This window comes from Anoplophora glabripennis, unplaced genomic scaffold (assembly GCF_000390285.2).
Source record: "Anoplophora glabripennis isolate ALB-LARVAE unplaced genomic scaffold, Agla_2.0 scaffold313, whole genome shotgun sequence".
Classification (NCBI taxonomy): domain Eukaryota; kingdom Metazoa; phylum Arthropoda; class Insecta; order Coleoptera; family Cerambycidae; genus Anoplophora; species Anoplophora glabripennis.
The window spans coordinates 594,701-608,775 of NW_019416419.1; the positions used below are offsets into that span (position 1 = coordinate 594,701).

Genomic DNA, 14,075 nt, shown 5'->3' on the forward strand with positions numbered 1-14,075 from the left:
TTACGGGTTTTCCAGGCCGCTACGAACCCCGCTTGATACAATTTTGTTTACTTAAAAAGTTACAAGCCTTTAAGAATGTCGTCATTTTGAAGATTCGTAAGTTTTTAAGAAATGTACCAAGGTAAATTGATCTACTAATTGATGGTTGACTTTAAAAAGAATATTTCTTTTGTAAAATGAAATTTTACATTATAATAATTATAAGTTTTACCATAAAATGTCACCAAAAGGGATAATAGCTAGCGCCTCCTGGCAGATGATCTAAAACTAATAACATTAACATATAAAGTACACTCAATAACTTATCTGGACCAAATTTCAATGCAATATATTGTTTTTTGGAAAAGATATGGATAAAATTTTGCTTTATAAAATTAACTTTGACCCCTGTATCTTAAAAAAAAACAATAGGAAAAAATTTATTTAGTGAACATTCAAAACAAGTATTGAAAAGACGAAAAATTTTGCATTAAATTGTTAATAACAATGAAAATTGTTAATCAATCGAAAAACCCCTACGATGTTCTCTGGTTTATGTTACTGTGAACCTCTGTACAAAATTTCAAGTCGATTCATTGAAAACTTTTTGAGTTATGTTTACGGCCAATTAAAAAAAAAAAAGTAGTTTCTCGGAAAACGCTTTTATTTTTATTGACATTCAGCATAAGAAATTCGTTGTACATATACTTTCAATCAGCGATATGCCTGCACTATATAACTGGCCTTCTATATTGATATTTTCTTCATTCTCTTCTTCTTGGCTTGATTTGAAACTCAATCTGGCCACTCTCTCACGAGTTACAACAAACACTCCTGCAGCACACTGCGAGTGATTGCACCCCACCTCGAAAAAACTCATATTCCCGATTTTTCCCCCACCTAAAACTTTTTCCATATATTCCTCACATAATAAAGCATTGTATAAACCACCATTTATCCAAAAATCGGTTTTATAAAATTTCTAGAGTGGCTTTAACCCTCAAATAAAAAAGTGGTAAAAAATTCCACAAATAAATAATTTCAGAAAATATATCATAATCTCAGCCACCCTTTCACCAAAATACTCCAAGTAGGTAATTCAAGTTTGCGCAGATTTCATCTCAAGATTTACTTTACTTACCTCCAGTTCCGATAAGTGAACAATACACAGTAATTGACTGATTGGATTTAATATCGACAAAAATCAGTCTGATTTCCTCTGTAGAATATGTTTTTCACCATTTAGGAAAGTAAAATATGGATTTAAAATGTAACATTAACTAACAAACTTTAATTACGATACATAGTTTTAATAACATATTTTAGCAAAAGATTAAAAGTATTTATTTAAAAAATATATATAAAACAGAAATCTTTTCACCATTACTAAATTTTAACTAAACCACACTACAAATCAGCGCTAACAAGTTGATAATTATTGTTACCTTTGTTTAATAAAAATCCCTGTATATTCAGACTCTGTAAAATATTATAGAATTTTTCTTTTGTAATTCCAACTTGTTCCCCCATTTCTCTTATTTCTTTGGTTGAAAACAACTTCTTTGCTTCTACGTCTGATTTTCGTTGTAGCATCTGCAGCAACTTTATTGCCTAAAATGGGAAAGAAATAGAATATTTTATATTTGTCAAATCAGACTAAAAGTTAATTTACCCACCTGATTTTTTGTACTCATTCCAGTACCATTCTGACATCTAGTTTTGTCTATAAGACCATGTTCGTCGGTAAAAATGTCTATTAAACTATACTTCATAATTTCTACAACATCTAAAGCATCTCCTTCCGTAGCTTCTTCACGAAGTTCCGCTTTTGCTCTTGCCTATAAATGACCTGTTAGTTTCAACTATTTTAGTTCAGTCAAGTACAAAATTGCTTACTAACTTGTGTTAACCTAATCAGAGAGTGTAACTGCCTTGTGGTGATAGGTGTACAATCGCCTGTTTGATATTGTTTCCTCAGATCAAGGTAATATTTCTTTAAAACTTCTTTTGCGCCATCTGACAATTGAGGACTCACATACCTCTGTGCATAGGCTATATATTTTCTAAACAAAGCATGAGGTAACAAATCTACGGTCTCCCCATTAGATCGAAGACGATCTCTAAAAAAAAATATATTATTAATTACAATACTACTCATAAAAGTGCTTACTATAGTATGATTGGAAGAGCAAAAACTGTTTTAATTGTTAATTTTAAAATAATTACATTTTTTGAAATATCGTCTGTCTGTTAGATTAAGAAGTTGTGAAACGTTTTATGAAAAAAATATCATTTTATTCTGATAAACATACAGGGTGTCTCACGGTGACAGCCAATTAGAATTATTTCAGAGACTACTTCGATTTGAATTTTGAAAATTTGGGGTACCGGGTTTTCGGGCATGCCCTTCTCAACTAAAATAATGACGTCCATGTACCACTTCTGGTTATACCGGAAGTCACCATCAAATTGCTTATTTTAAATGGAACACCCTATATATTATTGCAATTTTGGATTCTACATATTATTTTAGATGGACTTTTATGAAGTTTCCCTATTCCTAAAATTAACCGTTTTTGAGATATTTAATTTTTTTCAAAAAAATTGAGAGAAACATTGACTAGCTTCAAACCATGTGTATTTTATAGTAAGAAAGATAAACAATGTTTATAGGGGGGATAGCTAGAACCTTAAGCTTTCCATCCATATTTTCAAAGTGGCTTAATTGCATACAGGGTGCTAGAAATTTAATGCCGAGTTTAGTTCGAACCTTCATAAGTCGATTTTTTTAAATGGTATGTTTTTCTATATTCTGATACACAATTTTATTATCTTTCGAATGGTATCAGGGTTCCCTATACCTATTTCTTCTAGTTTTTGAGTTATCTACTACTTTTTGTGTAATCATCTAACTAAAATCATGTAATTTCTTGCGGGGATAGTTGTGGATTTTTAGCAAAACTTCAAAACAAACAACTAAACTGTCACTGTTGTACTCTTGTAGTGACAGTTTAATTTAGTGTTTATAAGAAATGGCAAACAATACTATTCAAATGGTGATATTTTAAATTTATTATTCATTCACGGACATTGCAATGGGATTATAAGCAGAACATGTACAGTTTTTAATAAGACATATCCAAATTAGCACCAATGAGCAGAAAAAAGTTAAGAAGAATTTTAGCAAATCAACTAGAGTATAGTCGAATTTGTGTAGAAAGAATTTTACCAAAACCAATAACTTCAAATGAAGATAATGTAATAAATGTGCTAGCCTATTTTAATGTTCATACAGAATCCTCAACTCGTGCCGCAGAGTATGATTTAGGCATTTCACGAGCGTCCATTCACAGGATGCTAAGAACTAACGATATACATCCATACAAATTTAAGCTACTTTCTGCTCTTCATCCAGGTGACGCCGTGCAACGTGTACAATTTTGTGAAACGATGTTAGTCAAAATTTACGAGAGAAGGTATTTTTAATAGACATAATACTCATTTGTGGTCATCTGAAAATCCTCATGTTATCTGGGAAATAAACTTTCAAAATAAATTTAGTGTAAATGTTTTTTGTCTAATTAAAGATAACCAAATTTCTTACCATATCTACAAAGAAAATTTAAATGCTGACAGATATCTCAATATTTTGCAAATGGTTGTGGCAGATTATCTAGATGATATACCTTTGGACCAACTAAAGAAGTGTTGGTATCAATTAGACGGGGTTCCACCTCACTGTCACAATCAAATCGATCAATAGCTGACTGAAATGTTTGAAGACAGATGGATGAGACGCCTAGGATCATGGAATTGGCCAGTGGTCTCCCGACCTCGCTCCATTAGATTCTTATATTTGGGGAGTAATAAAGCAAAAAGTTTATTCTACACCGGAAGCTTCAAAGGAGGATTTGATTGCTCGAATATGAAGAGCGTTCCATGAATTGCCTGCAGCTGAAATAGCAAAAACGGTGACTGATGGTGTTATCTCTAGAATCCACAAGTACTTAGCTGTTAATCGGGGTCATATTAAACAATTATAACTTTTTCAAGTAATTTTTTTAGTGCATTATTTTTATCAACATACATAATTAAAATTGTGTATTACTATGTATGAAGTTGATTTTTTAGAATTCTTCTTAACTTTATTCTGCTCATTGGTGGAAAATTGGGATGTCTCATTAAAAACTGTAAATGTTGTGCTTAAAATCCCATTGCAATGTCTGTGAATAAATAATAATTAATAACTGGTAACAGTCTAGTTGTTTGTTTTGAGGTTTTGCTAAAAATTCCACAGCTATCCTCGCAAGAAATTACATGATTTTAGGTAAAAACGAGGAAGAAATTTAGAAAAAAAAAAGTTTTTCCTCTCTGGAACATGATTTTGATGTGATTCTTGATCTTGATTTTTTACTTAATTTACTGTTAGTTTTTTTTATAGATTAATTTAAATATAAAATGTATAATTATATGTAATTCATTCATTACAAGTTTTGTTGGGTTCTTTAGTAGATTATTGTTGATTAAACTTATATTAGTAAAAGTAGCATAACAAAGTACATCCATGTTCCTATTTTTGTGCAAGCTGTACTTCTGGTCATAGGATTTTTAACATAAACTTACATTAATGTATCCGTTTCAGAGTTGGAGTTATTGAAAAAACTTGTACTGGCATCTTGCCTATTTTCATTTTTTTTCCTGTTATGTGCATTTAATATATGTTTAGACAGCAGCCTGTCGAGTTGCTAGAAATTAAACAAATTATTTAAATAATAGGGTCGAAAAATTCGAAGCTACAAACATTTAAAAATATTATTTAATTTTTTTATGTTATTAAAATAAAGATTGTAGTACAAGATCCCGACTTAGATCGACCTTCACCCACGAGTTTTCTAACGAAATTTGAATTTTGATAATATAATGTATTAGTAAACAAAACTTTATTTGGTCGACATTCAATTTCCCTGCACAGCTATTTTTAATAAAAAAATTAGTTGTTAATTTTTTTTTCATTAATACCAATCGAAAGTAAAATATGTATACAATATGCCAAAGTTTGGTCGACATTTTTGTTCCTTGCATAAAACCAGGTAGACAAGTATAAACAGGTAACTTTGAATTGAACTTTAATTTTAAATTGAATTGAATTGAACTTTAATTTTTTATTAAAAATAGCTGTAGGGAAATTGGATGTCGACAAAATCAAGTTTTGTTTATTAATACATTATATTACCATAATTCAAATTTCATTAGAAAACTCGATGGGTGATAAGGTCGATCTAGGTTGGGATCTTAGACTATTGGTAAACTAACAGCAAGTAACAAGATAGAAACTGTGTATAATATTGCAATTTTTTTGCTTAATTAATTTACTATTAGTTTTTTATACATTATATCTGATTTAGATATCAAATAATTATTCATTTTCATTTCAAAACGAGGTTCTTTCCTACGCTTTTGTTGATTAGACTTATTAATTAATAGTGGTAGTATAAAAAAGTATACCTATGTTCCTATTTTTGTCCAATTTTTACTTTTGATTGTAGGGTTTTTAGTACAAACTTACATTAATACACCAGTTTTAGAGCTGGAGTCATTTAATGTTTACTTAAGTAGACCGACAGTGTCACAATCATTATAAGGAAATACCTGTCAGAAGTTTTATCATTTAAATGTTGAGTTAATAATTGTAGCTTTTAAATTAGTGTCTTATAAAAATTTGTTTGTTGATATCTCTTAGAATTGAAATTCATATGATTGGGTATGAAAGCAACAAGAAGTATATGGTTTATTTATTCATTGTTGAATAGCCACCAGGGTCACCAGACTTTATACTGATAGAGTTTTTTTTTTTGATAATATAGAAAAACACACCTGACAATATTGAAGAAATAATAAACAGAATTAGATTAATTTCTAAAGACACAATAAATAAAGTATATAAAGAAGAAGAACCGAAATTTCAGTGACATCACGGCTAAGAAAATAAAGTCAAAAAGTGAGAAATTAAAATTAAAAATCAACACCCGTTTTTTATTTCGAAATAATGAATTTCCATACATTATATACACACTATATATATGTAAATAAATATAAAATACTTATAAAATAAGATTTCATGTAATTAACAATTTTATCTGCGAGGATGGATATCTTTTGCATATCTAAATTTCTAGGTGTTGAACATGAATTTCATTTGACAAAACTTTTTAACAATTATTATTTTTTGAATTGTAAATCTACAATAATTTCACTGGAAAGAATTGCAAGGAAATACCAACACAAATATCTCACTACCAAATTGAAACGGGAATTGTATATGTATTTAGAACCAAGAAATATTGACAGTCACTATAGAAACGTTGTTCTAATGTACAAAATTCAACAATGAAATCATCATGTTTTGTACCTTTTTTTTGCTCATTGAAAATAAAAAAATGACAAAATACATGTTAAATATTTTAAGTAAAACTGTTGACAAAAATATGACAAAAATGAGAAAAGGCCCTATTTTTGTTTAAATTTTAGTTATTTTATACAATCATATTCGTAAATATAATACTAACCTCATTAGCTTGATCGAGTAAAATGAAAATTAAATCAAATCTAGATAACATTGGCGAACTTATTTTTAAATTTTCTGCAATTGTTTTACCCTTATTATAATGGCCACCTGATGGATTTGCAGCTGCTAAAATGGTAGTACGAGCTGGCAAAGAACAAAGAATGCCCGCCTTTGCTATGCTTATTGTTTGTTGTTCCATCGCTTCCAGAAGGCTCTAAAATTAGTTATAATTTTCATGTGCTTATTTCAACAATGAAAAAATTAATTATTCTGTAATGTACCGCATGTTGTGATGGCATCTTATCAAACTCATCTATACAACAACACCCCTTATCCGCTAGCATTAAAGCTCCTGCTTCTAATGCATGTTCGCCACTTTCTCTAGTCATGGTAACAGTAAGGCCAGAACTGGTACTAGTATTTCCACAAACATAGACACCTTAAATAAAGATATTTCTGTTTTGTATTTACAAAAATTTATTTGCATTTTGTACCTCATACTACTAATTTAATATTATTTTGGTCTATTATCAAAAGAACTAATTTGTTACTTCTTTTAGGGTTGTTCCACGTGGTATTATTGATATTTGCGAATACAAATGCAAATGCAAAAGTTTCAAGTTGATAGTCGCAAATGTAAAAGTGAATATTAACAAATAAATTAAAAATTAGGTACTAAAAATAAATCAAGAACTTCCATTTAAAAGTAAAATTAACAGATGGGAAACAAAAGATGTATCTTTACTATATAAAAGTATTTCAGTAGGCGACTCTTCATATAATTTTAAAGTTCGTATGAACCTCTATTGCAAACGACATAATCTAGCAGAGATACTGACGAATTTTGACACCATTAAGTATTTTGGAAATTTGAATAGTGCATTTAATTCCTTATCGTATTTCAAAGAAAAATAAAGTTATTTGAAAAATTAATAATTTCCAAGATAGTGTTTTTTTAAATCTTTAATAAACTTATTAAATTTGGATAAATCAGGCATTATTATAAAATTATTAATTTCAGAGAAAACAAATCTATTTTTTATTTTTGTAACAAATACAATTTTTTATATAATATTTGTTGAACATTTGTGTAAAAATTTGAAACTTTCAGAAAAAGGCAACTTTCTACACCACTGAATTTTTTGGACTTCTAATGATCACATTGTATTTAAAATTATATTTGTAATAAAAAATAACTTGAAAATGTAAATATTCTTCGACTAAAATGAAGGATATATTTTTCGTTTGACATACTGTTGGCAATTAAATCAAATGAACACACAATCAAATTTACACAATATTCAGTAGCATCGAAATTCTAATATTTTTTAACAGTCTTCCAGTATCTTCCATCACCAGTTGTGCAAGAGCCTTGATATTCCAGTGTTTTATGAAAATAAAATTTCCAAAAAATTTCATTGAAGTACAATTCAGATGTGCTTATGGAATTTCGTAAATAATCAGACATCAAAATGCTTTCCGAGATTATTGATGTTAGTCTGCTAGTATCTCCTCCACTGGTTTACATAAACGTGTAAGAATTCAGTGACTTTTTGCCCTTACTTCATTAAAACTCTGGACCGATTTTCATAAAGTTAGATTAAACTTCAAGGCAGTGGCGGCTCATGACATTGGCAATAGGTGAAGCATATTCGTTCTCAAAAAAAAAAAAAAAAAAATTGAAAATTTTCAAGGTCAAACGGCTTTAAATGAATCTGGAAATTTTTAGTTGCATTTGCAATATTACTGAAAAGCTGACGTTAGCGAGAAGGATTTTCATTTAGATTTTATAAAAAATAGAAATATGTATTAGTTCGGCTTGCACACCGTATATGCATGTTCCAAAGAAGCTTTGTGGTTACGACAGCCTTTTTTCGATATCGATAGAATAAGGCACAGGTCTGTTGCAATTTAAAAAATTCTTTTTGTCATCAATTTTCCATGTGGAAAATGGCCTTTCCAATAAAATACATACTGGATCATACATAGGAAACATTTCTACAATTATTATACAAAACAAATATTAACATTAAAGAACCGTTATAATAGTGCACTGGCGAAGCGTATCGTATAAACTGTTTAAAGGCAGGCGATGGTAATGCTGCTTCAATTTCCGCGTCACGCCGCGCCGTAGTTTACTGTCGTGTTAGCCGCCTCGTTGCCATGACAACCGCCGTAAACAACGCTACAAAAAGAAGCGGAATACAGACTTGTTTCGAACCGCGTCACTTGCTTATGCTATATGCTGTAGGGTACGAGGTTGATATTCGCGCTCAACGAAGGCAATGTTTTTTTAGAAGGCGTTCACCACGCAACTATTCTGTTTATTCCTGCGCATTAAACAAACAAACACAATACATTTTCAATATAGAATTAAACCTAAATTATAAAATTTATATAAAATTAAAAATAATTTTAAATTGCACAACCAAACAGAAATTTTAATTGAAGCAGTGCATCACTTGCGTCACCTGGCGAGCCGCCACTGCTTCAGAGATATTTTCGTAAATGATATATTTTTCAAAAAATTTTGTATCTCGAAAACTAAACCATGTAAAAAATACAAATTTTTCTTCTTAAAATAATTATCTCTCAATTTTATTATTTAATTTACATCTTCAATTTAACTATGTGAAGTTAGTACTACACAAATCACTGTGCCTACGTCTTATTCCTTCCAGCCGAATCTCACGCAACTCTGCGAAAACATATTTATCTACGTCTGAACAATTGCAAATACAAATGTTTGGAATGCCCCTAATTTTTACTTTATTTTATATTCAGGTAAATTACAAAATTTTTCAAAAAATCCTATATCAAGTCGAATAATATTCTTGGATACCAAAAATCTATGCAAAAGATATTCGGACAAGATTTTTAACTGATGATATTGCAAAGAACTCTATGAATTGAATTATATCAGAAATAGCTAGAAATTAATTATTATCTCAAATAAAAATTTTAAATCATATATCATCATGATGGTTAATAATATTTAGACATCATTTTCAGTTTTTATATAAAATTAAAAATTTCTGAATGTATGGGAGATGTGACATTTTTATTCATAACAGTATTCAAATCAAATATTTCCTGCTATTAGAATATTAGCCGTGTTTAAAAAAAAAAACAGGTATATTTTTAACCCAGAACTGGCCATCATTGAATAAATTTTGAAGAAAATTGACATTGGGTCCGTTCTGTAATTACTTTCAGTAGAATTTCAGTAAAACGCACTAAATATTTTTGTTAAGAGGAGTTGGCAACTTGTTAGGGAAATCAGTGAACAAACCTAGTGAAGAATGAACACACCGTATTTTGCATTAGCTGTTGATGTGCGATCTATCAGTAAGGCTAGTTAACAAATTTAAACTTTTGGAGCAATCATTTACTACTAGTTTCCTAATTTCTGTACAGCAAGGCCGCCAACTTTTCAACAAAAATTTTAGTGCGTTTTACTGAAATTCTACTGAGCTAATTATGAAACACACACATTGTCTATTTGAGGGTGCATAGTTCAAAAGTAATATAGAAATCCCTGACTTTTCCAAGTTTTCCCCAACTTATAAAAAATCCAGGTAACTGTATTTAATTTTTACATACTAATTGGTGTTTATGCATCAAACTTTTTCTGGACTAGACTCCCATAATCTTTTTTTATACCCAAAGCACCTCTTATAAAGGTTTCAAAACCACAATTACTTTTCTCTTTCAAGAACCCAGGGCCAGCATTCACAAAATTTCCAGTTGCAAACATCAAATTCCCCGACTTTCATGAATACTTTTAAAATTCCCTATTCCGTTTTTTATGAAGAATAATGAATTCCCCGACTTTTCCCGGTTTTCCAGGCCACTACGAACCCTGTATTCTCTACATGGAACCATGGAACTTTAATTAAGAGGATCGTTACAATGGAACACGCAAAGTCACTAAATTGTTTAGTTTATTTGAAGTCAGTTTGTTTATCCACACCATATCCTCAGAATTTAAATATTAAATCAAATTGATTACTTATTATTTAGCAGGACAACATTTGTTCAATAGCTACTTTAAAAGATAGCTGAAATTTCAAATGTTATAAAGAATTTTTTAGTACTGGTGAGGCGCAGATTTTTCCAAAAAAAAAAAGAATAACAATTAATTTGTAATTTGACATACTTCAGTAATATTTGAGTTTGTAATTAGGTACTGGAAATGAGGCATAGAAATATACATACAAAATAAATGCATAGAGGATATTTGGAACATCTGTACTGAAATAAATAAAAAATATAAGCACCATCTTTTTATTAAATAAAAATATTTTCCATTTTAAAAACAACTCAAAAAGGAAGTATTTTGGTTTTTGATATTTTACTATCAATATATTGTATTGTATAATTCACAAACAGTTCTGACAAAACAACAATAGCAAATAATTATTTACTTTTTATGTGCATTAAAATATTTTTGCCGAAATATCTCGAAGTGTTGTGTGATTGGAAACAGTATATTTTTCACTTGTCCAGTCTTTCTGAATTTTCACACATAATTATGAAAATGTTTAAAATGAAGTTATAATGGAAAAGAACTCCACCCTTAATTTTTTTACATTCTTATAAAATTTTACACGACTTAAAATTTCAAATGAATTTCTTATCAACAGCTGTGCTCAAATAAAAATCAACTTTCTAATTTACCCTTTCTGGCACTGTAGCTCCCTTGTAACAAATTTTAGAGGGTATGTTCACAAGAATTTTGTCTCTTATTGTGACTAGTATTACCAACCCTTAAAGTTTGTTACGTTATTATTTAAAACCCTATAGTTTTAAAAAAATATTTTTCATAAAGTATATTTAGAATTCACTAGGTATGAATCAGTGATTAGTATTTTACCTCTTGGCGCGACATTAGTGCAGGCCCGCAGCATTTGACTTTTTCCAAGACCAGGATCCCCCACTATTAGAATATGTGGTTCTGCTCTAACTGTATCTGATTTTGTACCTCCAAATAGAGCCAACAAAAGTCCAGCTTTTACAATTTCATGACCATATATATTTGGGCATAAAGACAACACCAACAATCTGAATAATTTTGACTCTGAGTGAATTTTCTAAAAAACATATTTGATCACATTTAATTCGAAATATTTATTTTCAAATCATTTTTTTATTACAAGATTATACGTTAGCTTGAGCAAATACAATAATATACAACTTACTTGAATAAGATAATAATCGTTAGTATTAAATATTATTCCTTCTGAATCAGAATAACTTCCTTTATTTTGTCTTTTGCTATTATATACAGACACAGTTTCCAAATATAAATTAAATATTGTGTTTTGTTTGTTTTTACAGTTATTGCTGTTAACATCTCGCACCTAGAAAAAATCATGTATATTTTGTAACTCATTTATAAAAAGATACTTAATTAACAATCATTTCTATTTTTACATATTATTTTTACGTATTAAGAAATCAGTATCAGTTTAAAAAACAGAATGTATTATGATTTTTTTTGTTAATTTTAATTATAAATTTAATCAAAAGTTTAATAGAACCTTACTTTGATAATACCAGTGATAGTTATATCATCACCGGGTATACAGGATTTAACCAAATCCCCCATTAATTCACAATCCAGACTTCGAGGAACTTTTGAATTTTCAAACTAAAAGAAAATTGTGAGTATTAATGGCAATAACCATTAAAATATTTAACCTCTTGGCTTGTTATAAGTTCCTGTATCTTAATGGATTGCCAACTTATTGTTCTATTAAATGCCGAAGAATGGAGTGGAGCAAAATTAGAATGTACTCTACATCCCTTCGTCGGGCAATTGTTTGGCATGGTATAGATTCCGTCCTTTTGCTTTACAAGTTGAGTACCAGTACATGATGGACAAGAGAATGCTAAATATTGACAAATAACTTTAACTTGACCAACTTTTATAACTGTCCCTTTTATACTAACCAGTTTTCCTAAAATTGCACTGTTGTTTTCATTTATATTAAAATTATTATATCTTACCATAATAAATAACTTTAAGATTTTTTAGTTGAAGGGTAGGTTCAAAATTAATGATCTTGGCTTGAATAGGTAGAATATCCTCACTTTCAATAACATTTTCATCTTGTTCTTCATTTTTCTTAACATGACAATTAATAATAAACTGATACATTGCTAAACCAAAACAATTTAGGCAATATTCTGTATTATTTATTACGTCATCTGTAAAGTTTTCCCAAGAGGAAAATATGTCATCCTCTGCTGCAAGTACTTTGTAGTCCACAGCAAAATATCTATCAGTCAATATATTATTAAAATTATAATTAGATTGATTTGACTGAATGTATTGTTCAAAATACGATACACTTTTATTAATTCGTTCACCATCAGCTAAAGATGAAATAAGGTGATTTATATATTTTTAATAGATTAAGTTTGTTTTTTAAACTCTTACTTTCTTCTGGGAAATATAATCGAAATCCAGCATATCCAAAATTTGGTAATTTTTCTATACAACTGATTTCATTTTCGTCAAATTGTTTACTAGACTGAGATCTTTTCTTCTTGTACCAAGATTTGAAATACGGATTAGACATTTTCTTATTAGAATGGTTATTAATATTAATTTGGATTTATAATTATTACAGTGCCTTAATAAATTGAATATATAAACTTAAACAAAACAAACACCAATAGCATGCAATAATACAAACCCGCCAGCATAGAAAAAATAATATACAAGATAGAATGAAATCTCCCTAAATAATCCACTAAACCATTACCACAGCGCCTCTGGTGATTTGGAAGCCTAACTAATGCAAAATGTAGACAACCGTAGATATGTATATGTACATTTGGTTGCCTAATTTAAGTGCAGTATTTATTGTTGCCCATGGGTATTAATTATTATTAAATATTTTTCCTTTATATTTAAAAGTTTAAATATATATTAAAGTAAAGAAATCTACCTTGTTTAAATTGTCCATACTTTAATATATATATTTAAACTTTTAAATATAAAGGAAAAGCATAAACATACCAGAACCCCATTTGTTTAAAGGAATAAAAAAATATTTTATGAAATACAAAACAATTTATTATATAAACTAGAAATGGTTCATTACAACGGAAAGGACATATTTAATACTAAGACTTACTTATCTAAATTATTCTGAGTAAAAATATGTTATGTACTACCAATTTTCTTATATTTACATAACTTAACAAATTCATAAGATTGTTCCAACAGCTGCAGGCCATTTTCAAATTGTCGGAACTCAAAATGAAGTTATTTTATGGCCAGAGATTAATCATAAAGAATATAATTATGTCCAAGCCATGCAATCTTTATTTATTAATTAATATAATTAACTGATTGAAATAACAATTTTACGAGTACCAAGTAAAATGCAGAGAAACTACTGTTGTTTATCTACTAATATCTCTAGATATTAAATTGTATCAGCTTATATATTAACAAATCCGATAAAAAGTATTATTTCACTTCAAAATGTTAGTACTCATTATTATTAAGATAAAA

General features: G+C 29.0%; 1 protein-coding gene across 1 annotated transcript; it reads right to left on the bottom strand.

The window, feature by feature from the left end:
- Positions 1 to 636: 636 nt before the first annotated feature.
- Positions 637 to 13,224, bottom strand: LOC108908520 (DNA helicase MCM8-like). Its single transcript, XM_018712576.1, has 13 exons — positions 12,990 to 13,224; positions 12,557 to 12,925; positions 12,248 to 12,507; positions 12,093 to 12,197; positions 11,746 to 11,907; positions 11,421 to 11,637; positions 6,826 to 6,983; positions 6,546 to 6,758; positions 4,603 to 4,724; positions 1,880 to 2,099; positions 1,656 to 1,817; positions 1,425 to 1,590; positions 637 to 879 (listed from the first exon to the last, which is right to left on the bottom strand). The coding sequence occupies exons 1-13, from the start codon at positions 13,129 to 13,131 to the stop codon at positions 659 to 661; spliced, it is 2,517 nt and encodes an 838-aa protein (XP_018568092.1). The 5' UTR covers positions 13,132 to 13,224; the 3' UTR covers positions 637 to 658.
- Between the last annotated feature and the right edge of the window lie 851 nt (positions 13,225 to 14,075).

Excerpts from the sequence above, each read along its gene's own strand:
- LOC108908520 (XM_018712576.1), bottom strand. The coding sequence starts at position 13,131 with ATGTCTAATCCGTATTTCAAATCTTGGTACAAGAAGAAAAGATCTCAG. Across the intron at positions 12,198-12,247 it reads AACTTATAACAAGCCAAGAG|TTTGAAAATTCAAAAGTTCC; the intron begins GTTAAATATTTT and ends ATTTTCTTTTAG. Across the intron at positions 2,100-4,602 it reads TCTGAAACGGATACATTAAT|AGATCGTCTTCGATCTAATG; the intron begins GTAAGTTTATGT and ends ATTTTTTTTTAG.